The 14,094-nt window shown below is 39.6% G+C and overlaps 1 protein-coding gene across 1 annotated transcript; it reads left to right on the top strand.

The window, feature by feature from the left end:
* The first annotated feature begins 251 nt into the window (after positions 1–251).
* Positions 252–13,736, top strand: nudt3b (nudix (nucleoside diphosphate linked moiety X)-type motif 3b). Its single transcript, XM_085457467.1, has 5 exons — positions 252–659; positions 1,880–1,990; positions 8,007–8,051; positions 8,141–8,225; positions 8,545–13,736. Exons 1-5 carry the CDS (start codon positions 561–563, stop codon positions 8,739–8,741), a joined length of 537 nt encoding a protein of 178 aa, XP_085313593.1. The 5' UTR covers positions 252–560; the 3' UTR covers positions 8,742–13,736.
* Positions 13,737–14,094: the final 358 nt, after the last annotated feature.

The following is a 14,094-nucleotide window of genomic DNA, read 5'->3' as shown; positions in this document are numbered from 1 at the left end:
TACTTGAATTTTGTGTTTGCCTAAAAACAGCTTTTCTCTATTTTGAGGGCCATTCCTGCGCTGTCCATTACCTGCGGTGCTGAAACTGATGAATTAACCTGGTGTCTCTTTTTCTAATGTGAGCAGCAAACTAATTTGATTACGCTAAATACGATGTTTCCCCAAATAAAAAAGTCATATAAATTAATATCGGCATCAGATAAGTAGACCGGGCCATCTAGTTGGAGCCTCACGTGCCAGTTCCCTTTACCGGCTCACTCCAGTCAGAGCGTGGTGCTGCGTTTTCCCCCACGCTTCGTTGCCCTAATTCTTCAACCCTTGATAGGTAAATTTCTTACGCTCGCCAAGCTATTAATGGTTAAACTACGTCGTGGGCGTAGCGGCTCCTTGTAATGGCGACCGTGCCGTAGATGTTCCCAGGTTTGTGAAAATGAAGCGAAGAAGAAGTTATTTCTTTTAAGTAAAACGCCGAGGTTCCCCGTAGGAGGACTTTGCGTCTACAACCATCGTCTTTATAAGTGGCAAATATAGCTGTACTTTTGAACTTTTACGCTCCCGAAATGATGAAGCTCAAGTCAAACCAAACCCGGACGTACGACGGGGATGGCTACAAGAAGCGGGCCGCTTGCCTGTGCTTCAGGAGCGAGAGCGAGGAGGAGGTGAGTTCGGTGATGTGAACTGTCTGGAGGGCCAAGCTAATATTAGCATCCGTAGGTTTTATCCAGCCTTTTCTGTTGTGTGTAGATCGAGACGTTTATCAACACGGCTTTGGTTTTATCCCAGCTGGAAAATGATATATTTTATTCTCGTGTCGACTCCCGACGTTTTGATTAGTCACTATTTTTTAGCTGGTACTTACTCGAGTGTTATGTAAGCCTCTTTAGCAGTGCAGATAGCAGCCTCGGTTATGACCAGACTTACTAGCTCCGCGCTAATGCTAACGTTAGCTTGCTAACTACCCGGGTTGCTGCCGTGGGCAGCCGGCTATCGGCCAGCAACCACAGCCCACAGTACAGGCTGTGGTGAGTGCTGACTCTATCACTACCAGCTGTCGGATGGACAGAGAATATTTAGTATTTAAAGCGACAGCTAAGATATGTATCTGCTCGCGTTACAGATAGTTTGGCGAGCTAAGTGTATTGTGTTAATGCAACTGGTATTACTAGCCAAACATTGTACTGCTATGTAGCTAGTAGCTATCCTAGTTTAAGCCAGAAGATGACTCTGGCAGTGATAGCCGGCTTGTATCACTTGTGTATTTTGATTAGTTTGTTTGCGAAATTGACACTGTTGATATTTGGAGCACCAGCTTAATGGAAGCGTCGAGCCCTGTGTGCATATTTTACAACATTATTAATGCTATTTGTGTATTTATCGCTCCTATCTAGCCGTATCAGAAAAAGCGAAAACGTGTTGTGGATTACTTGAGCTCAGTCGCGATTTGGGACGCTCACGTACAGTCAAAAGGAGACACAAAGATGTCTTTGTACTTACATTTTTCTAGGGGAGGAGATGGGACCAAACCAATTCCTCATTTTGGTTAAAGTAAAGGCCAGACTGTGTAGACAGGGGTTGTTGATTACAGGAAACGTATCAGCATTACCAGCACCAAAGTGGAAACTTTTACCTAAGACTGTAGATTATTTGACTGGCAGCCAGGGGTTCCACAGCTCATCTCCACTAAGAACCCAACATCTAAACTAGTTCACTAGCTATGATTTATTGACAGTAATAAAAGTACTAGTTTTCTTAAACCCAATGAGTTATCATTTCCATTTTTCTTGAGTTGTATTTTTCGATGTCCCAGTTGATATTATGTGAACAGTAACTCAGAGTTGGACTGTCATACCTGACCAGTATTGTATGGGGTGTTTTGCAGGTGCTACTGGTGAGCAGTAGTCGACATCCTGACAAGTGGATAGTTCCTGGAGGGGGAATGGAGCCCGAAGAGGAGCCCAATGTTGCAGCAGCTCGAGAAGTGTGTGAAGAGGTTGGTTGTGTCACTCAATATTGTTATATCTTATTTAAGCCTGTAGTATGATGGCCTTTTCTCTTTGGTTTTCCAAGTGACAGATGTTGTCTCTATGTATACTGCGTACTGGGAACCTTAACGTGATCCTTTTCAGAAATGTCAGTAGCTGGAAATATAATTCTCAGAAAGTGTGGCAAATTTGTTTGAGTATAGACTCATAAGATGTATTGTATTACAGTTCTGTTAACTTGTCTGTATTTAACACTGAGCCTGATACCTTGTTCTCAAAATCCATTTTGTCAATGCAGTCATCCTGTTTGCATGGACAGTAAGAGAGAGAGCCTAGCAACATGTAAGCTGTATCATAGCATCATGTTACAAAGCAGTCTTTAGGTGTCAAAGGAGGTCACACAGAGATTGAACACTGGCTGCACAGCAGTTTGACTGCAGTACAGTCAAGTCACACAAACGCAAAAAATGACAACAATTGAGTTTTATTGTTTGTAAGTTTCTCGTAGCTATATATATTAGTATACAGTAGTGGTCACATTACAAGGGCAGCTTGGAGGACACAACATGTTGTTTTTGTTGTTCTGTATTGGGGTGGATGGGTAGTAATTAGTAAACAGTTCTGAAGCTAATTGGAAATCAATATCCTACTTATACTGCCTACGCCTGTTTGTTAAATCAGGTATTCTTCCACTCTGCATGCTGTTCATCCTTTGGATATTTTGATCAGAATGGACACAGGGCACATAAGACACTGAATCTCACCCGGCGGTTGGCTCCTAGTGGGCCGCTGACCTTATAAAGCCTATCCTCTCTGTGTGATCCGTCATACTGATGGATGCTGATATCATCCCTTATCCTGGCTCCTGCTGATTGGTAGCTTTGGTGGTTGCAGGACACTTAGGCCTGCCAGCAAATTTCCACAGGGTCAAAAGCAATGTCACATCACTTCTCAGGCTCCTTATGTGCTAAAAGGCTACATTCAGAAACTCTGTGGTGACTGAGTGCTGCTTGATACATCACCAACTACACTGGCTTTCTAAGCCTTTTATTGGACGATGGTGTAATAGGACATATCCTAATCCTGGTGAGCCTGTTCTGATCACCGTATAAGTGATAAGTGATTGCTTATGCTTATTGGTTTGGAGTCTCTCCAGGGATGAGAGTGAAGACAAGGCATGCAGTAGCAAGCCAAAATTTACAGAGGGTTTCTTTGTTAGACTGTTCACTATCTCTGTTAATCCTTGTATCTTGGAGATGCACCCCGACCCTGCAACCTGAAGACGCATTGCATAACTGGTAACGAAGTCTCAGCTGTACATCCTCTTCCCAAGTGTTGCCCAGTAGTCTTGTGTTACATGAATGCCAGAGCTGGGAGACTTTTTCCATCTCATAAAAACAAACAGGTTGACTTTTGGCCTATTACTTAATCCCTGGCTCGTCTTTGGAGTTTCTAGTGGTGTGCCTGCTCTTTACCATATGATCAAGCTGAAGGCCTTAGGAGTGCAATTGGTACAGTGTGTGGAGTCAACATTTATTTATAGAGTGAAACTGGAAACTGAGGAAGAAGCTGCAGAGATGTCAGTGAGAGGCCTGGTGCTGTATCAAAACCTGACCTACTGTTAACCTCTGGGAGTTAAAATCTTGGAGATGATTTTTGGTGTTAAAATTTTCTCAACAATATTAAGCTCTCAGAGACCTTAAAGTTTCTCTATGACAGAAAGGTTGTGACATTTATATGGCTCTGATTTTAGGATTGTGAGAAAAGGTATAATAACTTGCAAAGTTTTTATTCATCTGCTTTTTTCCCTGACCTTTTACATGACAAAACTAAAAACGATGTTGAGAGAGAGGCTGTCAAAAAGTGCCAAAAGTTGAGAGAGGGTTATTTTTCAGATGTATAATAAGTCAATTTTAAAAATCAGTTGATCAGTAAATCAGGAACCTTTTCCCCCACTAATCTGGCACTTTCCAAGAAAACTGTGGCTTCAGCCTCTGAAAAATGTTTTTCTGTTTTTGTTGAATATTATGTTTTATGTAGTTTAGTTTTTTTGACTAGTAGTTGGACATCTGAGACTGGGCTCTGACAGATTGTGAATTTGTTTTTCCTCACTATATTATTGTTTTGTTTTTGTTTATTTTGTCAGTTGCTTGATTAATGTTAAACATTTTGTCAGAAGAAATCAATGACAATTATCAATGTGTTTAATAGTAATTTCATTGCTGTAGAAGTAATTTATGTCCAGTCATTATGAGGGGGGAACCTGACATTGACCTACTTTGTGAATTGATCCCTTTTTTAGGGATGTTAGCTTTTTCAGCTAGGAGAGTGTTTTCCAAGTGGTGCACCAATTCTTTTTGTTTTTGTTTGTGAGGATCATAAATTTTTGCAGTTTAGAACTACAAAAAAAAAACAAAAAAAAACGAGAGCCAAATCCCTGGCAATTTGCATATACAGTGGGGCAAAAAAGTATTTAGTCAGCCACCGATTGTGCAAGTTCCCCCACTTAAAATGATGACAGAGGTCAGTAATTTGCACCAGAGGTACACTTCAACTGTGAGAGACAGAATGTGAAAAAAAAAATCCATGAATTCACATGGTAGGATTTGTAAAGAATTTATTCGTGAATTAGGGTGGAAAATAAGTATTTGGTCACCTCAAACATGGAAAATCTCTGGCTCTCACAGACCTGTAACGTCTTCTGTAAGAAGCTTTTCTGTCCCCCACTCGTTACCTGTATGAATGGCACCTGTTTGAACTCATCATCTGTATAAAAGACACCTGTCCACAGTCAGACTCCAAACTCCGCCATGGCCAAGACCAAAGAGCTTTCGAAGGACACCAGGAAAAGTATTGTAGACCTGCACCAGACTGGGAAGAGTGAATCTACAATAGGCAAGCAGCTTGGTGTGAAAAAAATCAACTGTGGGAGCAATCATCAGAAAATGGAAGACATACAAGACCACTGATAATCTCCCTCGATCTGGGGCTCCACGCAAGATCTCATCCCGTGGGGTCAAAATGATCATGAGAACGGTGAGCAAAGATCCCAGAACCACACGGGGGGACCTGGTGAATGACCTGCAGAGAGCTGGGACCAAAGTAACAAAGGTCACCATCAGTAACACACTACAACGGCAGGGAATCAAATCCCGCAGTGCCAGACGTGTTCCGCTGCTGAAGCCAGTGCATGTCCAGGCCCGTCTGAAGTTTGCCAGAGAGCACATGGATGATACAGCAGAGGATTGGGAGAATGTCATGTGGTCAGATGAAACCAAAGTAGAACTTTTTGGTATAACCTCAACTCGTCGTGTTTGGAGGAAGAAGAATACTGAGTTGCATCCCAAGAACACCATACCTACTGTGAAGCATGGGGGTGGAAACATCATGCTACGGGGCTGTTTTTCTGCCAAGGGGACAGGACGACTGATCCGTGTTAAGGACAGAATGAATGGGGCCATGTATCGTGAGATTTTGAGCCAAAACCTCCTTCCATCAGTGAGAACTTTGAAGATGAAACGAGGCTGGGTCTTCCAACATGACAATGATCCAAAACACACCGCCCGGGCTCCGTAAGAAGCATTTGAAAGTCCTGGAGTGGCCTAGCCAGTCTCCAGACCTCAACCCCATAGAAAATCTGTGGTGGGAGTTGAAAGTCGGTGTTGCTCGGCGACAGCCCCAAAACATCACTGCTCTCGAGAAGATCTGCATGGAGGAATGGGCCAAAACACCAGCTACTGTGTGTGCAAACCTGGTAAAGACCTATAGTAAACGTTTGACCTCTGTTATTGCCAACAAAGGTTATGTTACAAAGTATTGAGTTGTATTTTTGTTATTGACCAAATACTTATTTTCCACCCTGATTTACGAATAAATTCTTTACAAATCCTACCATGTGGATTCATGGATTTATTTTTTTCACATTCTGTCTCTCACAGTTGAAGTGTACCTCTGGTGCAAATTACTGACCTCTGTCATCATTTTAAGTGGGGGAACTTGCACAATCGGTGGCTGACTAAATACTTTTTTGCCCCACTGTATGGGAGCCTAATAGGGGAAAATATAGTGCTTTGTTTTGTGGGAAAACAAAGTTTACAGTTAAGGGGAGATGCGTGAAAAATACCTGTCATATGACTTCTGCTGGACCAGCAATGTCAACGACTGTTAGCCCAAGTGTGTTATCTGTTGGGCGAAGTTGGGTAATGATAACATGGTATCTAAAGAGAAACTTGGAAACCAATCCCTTCTAGGAAAAAATAAAACAAACTGGTTTTGAAGTTGAGGCAGCAAAAACCTTGTTTTTGTTTTGCTTTGTTTTTTCTCTACTTTTTTTCTTTTTTTGGCTTGTGTTAAAGCTAAAGGAGGCAAGATATATGCTAGTGGCTCCTGACACTGTTGGACAGCTGTCAAAAGCGTGCTTTTCAGTGTAATCAAAAGAAGAACAACATGTCATATGACATACAGTCATATGAAAAGAGTTTTCATCGGACTAAGCAGTCCTGCGATAAACTGAAGTATGCTCAGCAATAAGTACACAGCAGCAAGTAATCATTTTCTGTTTGACTTTGTCAGTTTCACATTATTGTCGAGGAATTTGGTCCCACTCTTCTTTACAAAGTTTTTTCACCTCATTGAGGTTTGCGGGTATTTTCTATGCACAGATCTCTTATGATTCTGTCACGTTGAGGTCCCGACTTCGACTGTTCCATTGCAACACCTTGAGTCCTTTCTTTGTAAATTTGTTGTAGATCTGCTGGTATTCTTTGGATCATTGTCCTGTTGCATGACCCAATTTTGGCCAAGTTTTAGGCATTGTTAGTGGTATCAGAGGTTTGTGCTGATATCTTGTGTTTGGGTTTTATCCAAATGTGGCGTTTTGTATTATGGTAATAAAAATCTTCACTTTGGTCTCATCTGTTGTTCCACAAGTGTGTGGTTTGTTCATATGCAACTTTGTTAACCTAAACCCAAGTTGTGTTGCCATGTTCTTTTTACAGAGATTAATCTTTCTCCTGGCAACCCTTCCAAACAACCCATACTTGTTCAAACTTCTTCACACTTGCATACCCACTTAATTAGTAGCACCTGGCTTCTGCTTACCCTCTTAATTCCTTTGGAGGCAGTAAGGGTGTACTTCGGTTTTCACAAGACTCACATGACTGTATTTTGTAGGAATGTGCACAATCAGTTGACTGGACAGTTGAACATTGCTGCCCTGGCTTGTCAGCAGTGAAAATTTCTGTCAGTGAGGCTAATATGTCTTTAATGTGCAACACTCAGCCGAAGCAAAAGACAACGTGCAACACTAGTGCCAGTGGACACTAAAGGGCAAATGTGGACTCCCAAGTTTGTGAATGAGATAACTTGAGAACAAAGCAATGTAGGATATTCAAATTGATGCCATAGGTATGTGCTAAAAATCTTGGATGAGATTGAATATGTTACCTTGAGGGCAAGGTCATGGCTCAAATTTTCAGAAAATCTTGTAAATGCCATAACTCGAAGGAAGTCAAATTTTCAAATGGATACGATAAGTGTATCTACTAAAAATCTCTCTTGCCTATTAAGTTAGTGTACAAGAACATCCCCAATTGTTTTTGTTTTACAGCCCTAAATAATGTGCCTCGTTGCAGGAAAGTGCATGCAGAACAAGACTTCAGTCTTTGTATATGCTGTATATTGTTTTTATTTTGTGGACGCAAAAACCACAATCCAGGATTTAGATGGAGTGAATGTGTGGGGATAAACACAATCTTATGATGTAATATAATCCAGTGCACAACAAACACCATTTCCAATTACCGTACAAATTAAATCAGCTCTATTTGAAACTATTTCAAATAAACACTATGAGGTTCAAATGGGTGTTTATTGTTAGGCTGTTGGAGTGCATTCAATTATACAAGTGTTTTTGCATAGACCTCAATCTCTTCATATTGAACGAAAAGCCTTTAATCGTCTGTTGTGACTTCATCCTGTGACAGTATTTACTGAGCATTTCATCATTTTTCATTCATTTTACAGGCTGGTGTGAAGGGGACTTTAGGTCGCTTGGTGGGAATATTTGAGGTGAGCTGCTGTGTGTTGACTTTTTTGGGGGGGTGTCTTTAAGTGTCACCTTACTGTTTGGTTAATTATGCAAATGTTTTCTTCCACAGAACCAGGAGAGAAAACACAGGACCTATGTGTATGTTCTTATTGTAACGGAGGTGCTGGAGGACTGGGAGGACTCAGTCAACATTGGTAAAGCACTGTTTGTTTACTTGTCAGAATGGGGATCATACGGACAAAGTTCTCAGGCAGTCACATGCTTGACTGTAGCTTTTTTTTTTTTTTTTTGCCTGGCCTTAGTGATATTACAGTTTTTAGTGTGTGTTTACTGGGGAAGATTATAAAACCAGCTTTGTTCCTGCCCTTGTGATTTTCACTTTAGCTGTGTGTACAGTACTAATAATCAGTCAAAACCCATTTTTCATAATGACTTTTTTTTTTTTCCCCGTGTGTTGTTTTTTTTTCTTGCATGTTAACCTTCTCCACAATGCTTTCTTTTTTTGCAAAACAGGGAGAAAAAGGGAATGGTTTAAAATAGACGATGCCATACAAGTGTTGCAGTGTCACAAGCCTGTGCAGGCCACCTACTTTGAGGCTCTCCAGGAGAGTTGTCTGACCAGTAATGGAACTCCACTGGTGACCACGATAGGTGGGGACCTCTCCCCTACCTACAGCATCAATCAGAGCTCTGTTTCTGGGATCAGATAACTAAAACCACAACTCTGAATACCCCAGGAGCTTTCGCCACCACCTGCGCTCTTACTTGTGTTATTTCTCTTCTCTTCTCTTCTCTTCTCTTCTCTTCTCTTCTCTTCTCTTCTCTTCTCTTCTCTTCTCTTGTCTCAGTAACATGGTTTGCCTTGCCAACTCCTTTGTGCCAGAAATCTGGTGCAGACTCAACAAGTGTTGGATGAATAGTCCAAAACACTTTGTAAATGTAAATGTAATTTTTGACCCCTCTTCTTTTTTGTTTTTGTTTTTACTGACAACTGCATGAAGTGTCCCCTCATTCCCTTTTCCTTAACACACCCTTAGCGTGGTGTTTATTGAATGCAAGAACTACTTTTTACTGTTGTAATGTAAAAGTGTATACTTAGTGCTTAAGCTGAAGGCTTTTGGTGGTCTTTTTAATGTCTCCATCTTTTTTTTTTTTTTTTTTTTTTTTGTTTATTTTTCTGTGAATGAATGTGCCCATAATAAGTGTACTCCCTCCCCTGTTTTAAGGATAGGAAAAATTGTATCTGAACGAAAAGAATTGTGGGAAGTGACTTGTCTTGCATGAGCGCTATTGTTGTTGCGTTTCACTCACTCGAGTGACCTGATGCTGACTGTGTGACAGACAGGGTAAGGTCTTTTGGCTTTTCTTCACTCTTCTCCTGTTGTAGTTGTTCTTGTTATGTTTTTTTTGTGGTTTTGTTTTGTTGTTTTTTTTTTTTTAAACCTGAAGGATACGGCCCCTTAATTTCAATATTCTTTCCATTTCTGTTTTCAGCTGTGTTTCTTTCCTATTTGGGAAGCTAGCCAAGCACTACAGGTTTCAATTTCAGAGCATGCATATATGTATATATGTATATGCGCTGCACAGTGACTGAAAGAATGTCAGCAGACAATGTAAAAACCATCTTTGTCCTCACTCTTCTCTTTTTGATCCCTTTTTGTTTTCTTTGTTAAAACGCTTTCATGTGACTGACTACAGAGTCTTCCTCCAAACACTGAGAGGGTGAAAATAGTAGATTTCAGAATCATGGACTTGTGTAATTTCAAAGTGCAGCACATATCACTTAAGTTATTAAAACAATTTCCATATTTTACTCCTCACATTCAGATTGGTTAAAAGCAATTGTTTACATTGTGTTTGTAACATAGTACAGATGAATTTAGCGGGCACTTTTCATTATGGTCATGACTCTCTTTTTTTTTTTTTTTTTTTTTTTTTTTTTTTTTTTTTTTTTTTTTTTTAAAACCTTCCCTCCTTAGTATTTATTCTGCATCCCCCAAAATACTCAAAACACCTGCTTGACATTAAACTGATGTCAAACTGATTTTGGCAAGATGCAGAACAAACAAGCCTTGTACAGTTTGAGACCTTGTTTTTAACATGTAAAATGCTTTTTGGATACTATTTTTTTTTTTTTTTTTTTTTTTTTGTTTGTTTGTTTGTTTTTGGGTTTTTTTTTCCTTCTCTCTAACGTTTGGCAAAAGTCTCTTTAGCTCAGCTGCATCACTTGGCTGCGATGTGGCGTGAAGCAGCTGGCTCAATACTGTGAAACTGGAGGCGCTGTAGATAGCATGTAAGAGGTTTTTATTGTAAATTGTTTATTTCTGTATAGATCAAAGATGAGAATACAAATGACAAAACACCTCTTACACATCTGTGAGTGCTACATGTCATTTCAATTGAGGCTGGAAAACCTGATTGAACTCACTGCGTTGGCTTTAAAGCTGTGAGGAATTTTCTCTTGAGATAGCATTCAGTACATCAGAGGCTAAAGAACAAGGAATGTGGCTGTGGGTGAGATTAAAGAGCCTATTTATAATAGAAAATTGTAACAACCTTAATGTTTTTGTTTTAGACCAAAATTAATTGGTAATGGCAAGGATTTTTTATTTTTTGTTTTTGTTTTTGTTTTGTTTTTTTTGTTTATCATCTTTAGTCAAACTATGAAATGAAGTATAACTGCATTCTGAGTTGGAAAGCCTGGAGTCTTTTCCTCCTCTGTACCACTAGGTTTAATCAGTGAATTTTCCCCTAGAGGGTTTCTTTCATTGATCTCCCCACTTTGGTGTAGGGCTGGGCGATATGACCCAAAATTCATATCTCGATATTTTTTAGCTGGATGGCGATATAAGATATCTCGATTTTTTTTTTTTTTTTTAAGCCATAAGTTAAGAACAAAAAGAGAGTTCTTAGTCACACTGTGTCCCAGATGTCACACGGGCACTTTTATTTACATACAGCGTAGATATTACTCAAAAATAAATTATCAGCATATATTAAATAATCATGGTCCATAAATAAAAGAAAACAATGTTGTTTTTGTGCATAACAAAAAGCTCACAATTGTGCAGTCAAAATGTAAACTAATAGACGCTGAGCATAATAACAAAGAGACAGATTTCACAGCTGCACCACGTCTCTGAACAGGTGCCATCCTTATACACACACAGTACGTATCACTCCGCGAGGCTCCTCCTCTGTAGCCGTAATTCTCCGACAATCCATCAAGCGGTGCAGCTCCGTAGCTTAGCAAAGTCATATTAAAACATTTTTTGACAGATTGCTGAGCGCTGTGTACCACATAAAATCGGTTCGCGGTCAGTAAGCACAACCAGAATTCATACATAAGGCGCACTGTCGATTTTTGAGAAAAGGAAAGGATTTTAGGCCGTGCAGCCCCTCTGGGCTGCATGTCGTTAGCGCGGTTAGCTCGCTAACACGTTGACGCCATCCAGCCCCACGCACGGTAACTCGCTAACGGAGATTTTCCGCTTTCATCTTGTCATTGCCTGCAGGTGAAGCTATGGGGGAGTTGTGTTCAGTGCAGGAGAGGCGAGGCCGAGTAACGTTGCGTAGAGACAAAAGTGGACGAAAGAGAGGCAAACCTGCGGCTCCACAAGTATAATTATAACGTAACATAGACTATATCGATATAAACGATATTGTCACATCTTATATCTCGTATGAAAATATATCGATATTTTTTAAAAACTCGATATATCGCCCAGCCCTACTTTGGTGTTCTGCCTTTTTTTCCCCACATTGATAAATTTGGAAAAATTTGCATAAGCAGATCTGATACATTTCACCTTCCAAGTTTATAGGACACAAAATTTGCACATCCAACAAACATTTGCATTTGTTTGGAGTTGTCTTTTTCTAACTGGTGAATTTCATTCGGTTCTGTTTTTCCTTTTATTCATCTTTTGTTTGCTCTCCCTTATCTCTTTCTGACTAGTTTATAACCCCGCCACTACTTTCACCAGATGGCTGTTTACTCTGTTTTTGCTAAGCAGTTGCAGCTGAAAACTATGCTACAACTGTATAAATGCAGGCAATGTGGGACTGCAGGCTGGAAAACCACAAGAAGGAGCTAAAAGATGCTGAATAATAGTGTAAAGTTGAGTTTAAGTACATAGGCAAAAGGTCTTTGATTCTTGCATAAGAGAAACACAGTTTACATTAAAAAAAATCATGTTAACAAAAAACTGATTATAGCCACATTAAAAAAGTATTTGATGCCCATAGATTTAAAAAGATTTCATTAGGGTTTGTTGGGAGACTTGGCAGTACTTATGTATTTAACAATGAATTTGCACAGAAAACTCCAGTCTTATGATTCACAATCTGATGAGAAACCCTTTGATAGGAAATGAGAACTGAAAGCAAGCGGAGCAAAGTTTATCTAGACAAAGAGCAGAGTGGCTTTTAGTGGTGGACTGAGTCTTTTCTTCCATGTTTATGATTATGGTGGAAATCACCACATGCTAGCACAGCTGCTAACACTGCCCTGCAATAATCCAGGAATTCAGATCTCTTCTGAATGACAGTTAAGGTGAAAAGGGTCTAAAGTCTCCTCCAGCCTGAGACTTTGGACTGTTTTTACTGCTGTTTTAGAAAGGTGTGGTGGTCAAAGTCTTGCTTTATGATGCTCTACCTGGCACTTGAAATGAGATTTTGTGTTGATTAGACTTTTTAGTCATCATCTAAAGGTACAATTAAATAGAAACGGGATGAAACTACATATGGCAGAAAACAAAAGCCTAATAAACTATGGCTCTCTAGTTTGATGCGGGTGACAGGTACTGTCAAAATGAATGTGAGGAGGATTTAAACAGTAAAGTAAACAGCCAGTCATTTTTAATTATTAATAACCACTTATTCCTTATCCTGTGTTTTGTTTTGTCTTCTCTTGTTACTGACAACCTGATGTCTTGTATATAGGTAACACAGCAATCTGATAGCCAGAGAATGCACTTTGGCTTTGGTCCTAAAGGATTATTGTAATTCTTTTTTTCTTTTTTAACCCTTCTTACTAAAATTCAAACAGTTTCTGTCACAAATTGACTGATTTAGGTTGGAGTGCTAGCGGGAAATTTGGAAGTAAAGGTTTTCACTTGAATTCCACATTGGACTGATGGTATCATTAGATGGTACAAACACATTCACCCTTTCTTGGACTTCTTGGCTATAAAATTGCCTCTTTTAAAATAATGACGCTTCCTAACTTGAAACCACTGGAGCTTCAGATAAAGTCACTTCATTTAATTTACCAAAGTGGACGGTTTATTAATGTGTTGCCATGTCAGTTAGTTGGGCCCCATCTTGTGGCCAAAGCAAAAGAATAAAACAAAGCACATCACTTAGCAGCTGAGGATTTGTAACATTCAGTTTTCCTTTAGCACAATGATGACCGTTTCACCTGCTAAACGACTGGAAAAATGTTAATTAAAAAAAAAAAAAAAAAGACAGCTGCCATCTCTGAAAAACAACCAAACAAACTCTGAATTTGATAACTTCACTTTTGAACCGTTGACCTCAGCCTTGAAGTTGCATATCTGTATTTGTGTTCAAGGTCTATGTGTCACTGGAATTTTTATTTTTTTTCCTCTTGTCATTTGGGACTGTGGAATAAGACCAGTGTGAGAAGACTGAAGATTGTAATATAAATGTGCCAACAAATAAACACCAGTATTTCACATTCAGGCTGGTGTGTGTGTGTGTTCAATACGTCTCCAAGTGTGCTCTTTCTAGAGTATGTAGGTATTTACAACAACTGAAATATTGTAACTCTGTAGCCAACTCACCCATCAGTTTGTTTTAACTCTTGAGGTTCATGTGTAAAAAGAGTTAGGTCTACTTTCAGGATGTCAGCAGCAGGACATCTCAAGACTGTCAAGACACTTTCTTTCATTAGATAAATCTGCTTATAAGCAGATTTGTCAAGTCAAATTTGTGTTGAAACATCGTAGAAATGTCAGATAAAATTAAAAGATAAGCTGGTTAACATTTTGAGAGTCTTCAGTAGCAGCTACAACCTAATTGGGTTTCTCATGGTCAAGT

The sequence above is a fragment of the Copadichromis virginalis genome, linkage group LG5 (assembly GCF_057382275.1).
Source record: "Copadichromis virginalis isolate Kocher_CV1m ecotype Utaka linkage group LG5, C_Virginalis_male_GT1.1, whole genome shotgun sequence".
Taxonomy (NCBI): domain Eukaryota; kingdom Metazoa; phylum Chordata; class Actinopteri; order Cichliformes; family Cichlidae; genus Copadichromis; species Copadichromis virginalis.
This window is presented reverse-complemented; position numbering and strand designations above follow the sequence as displayed.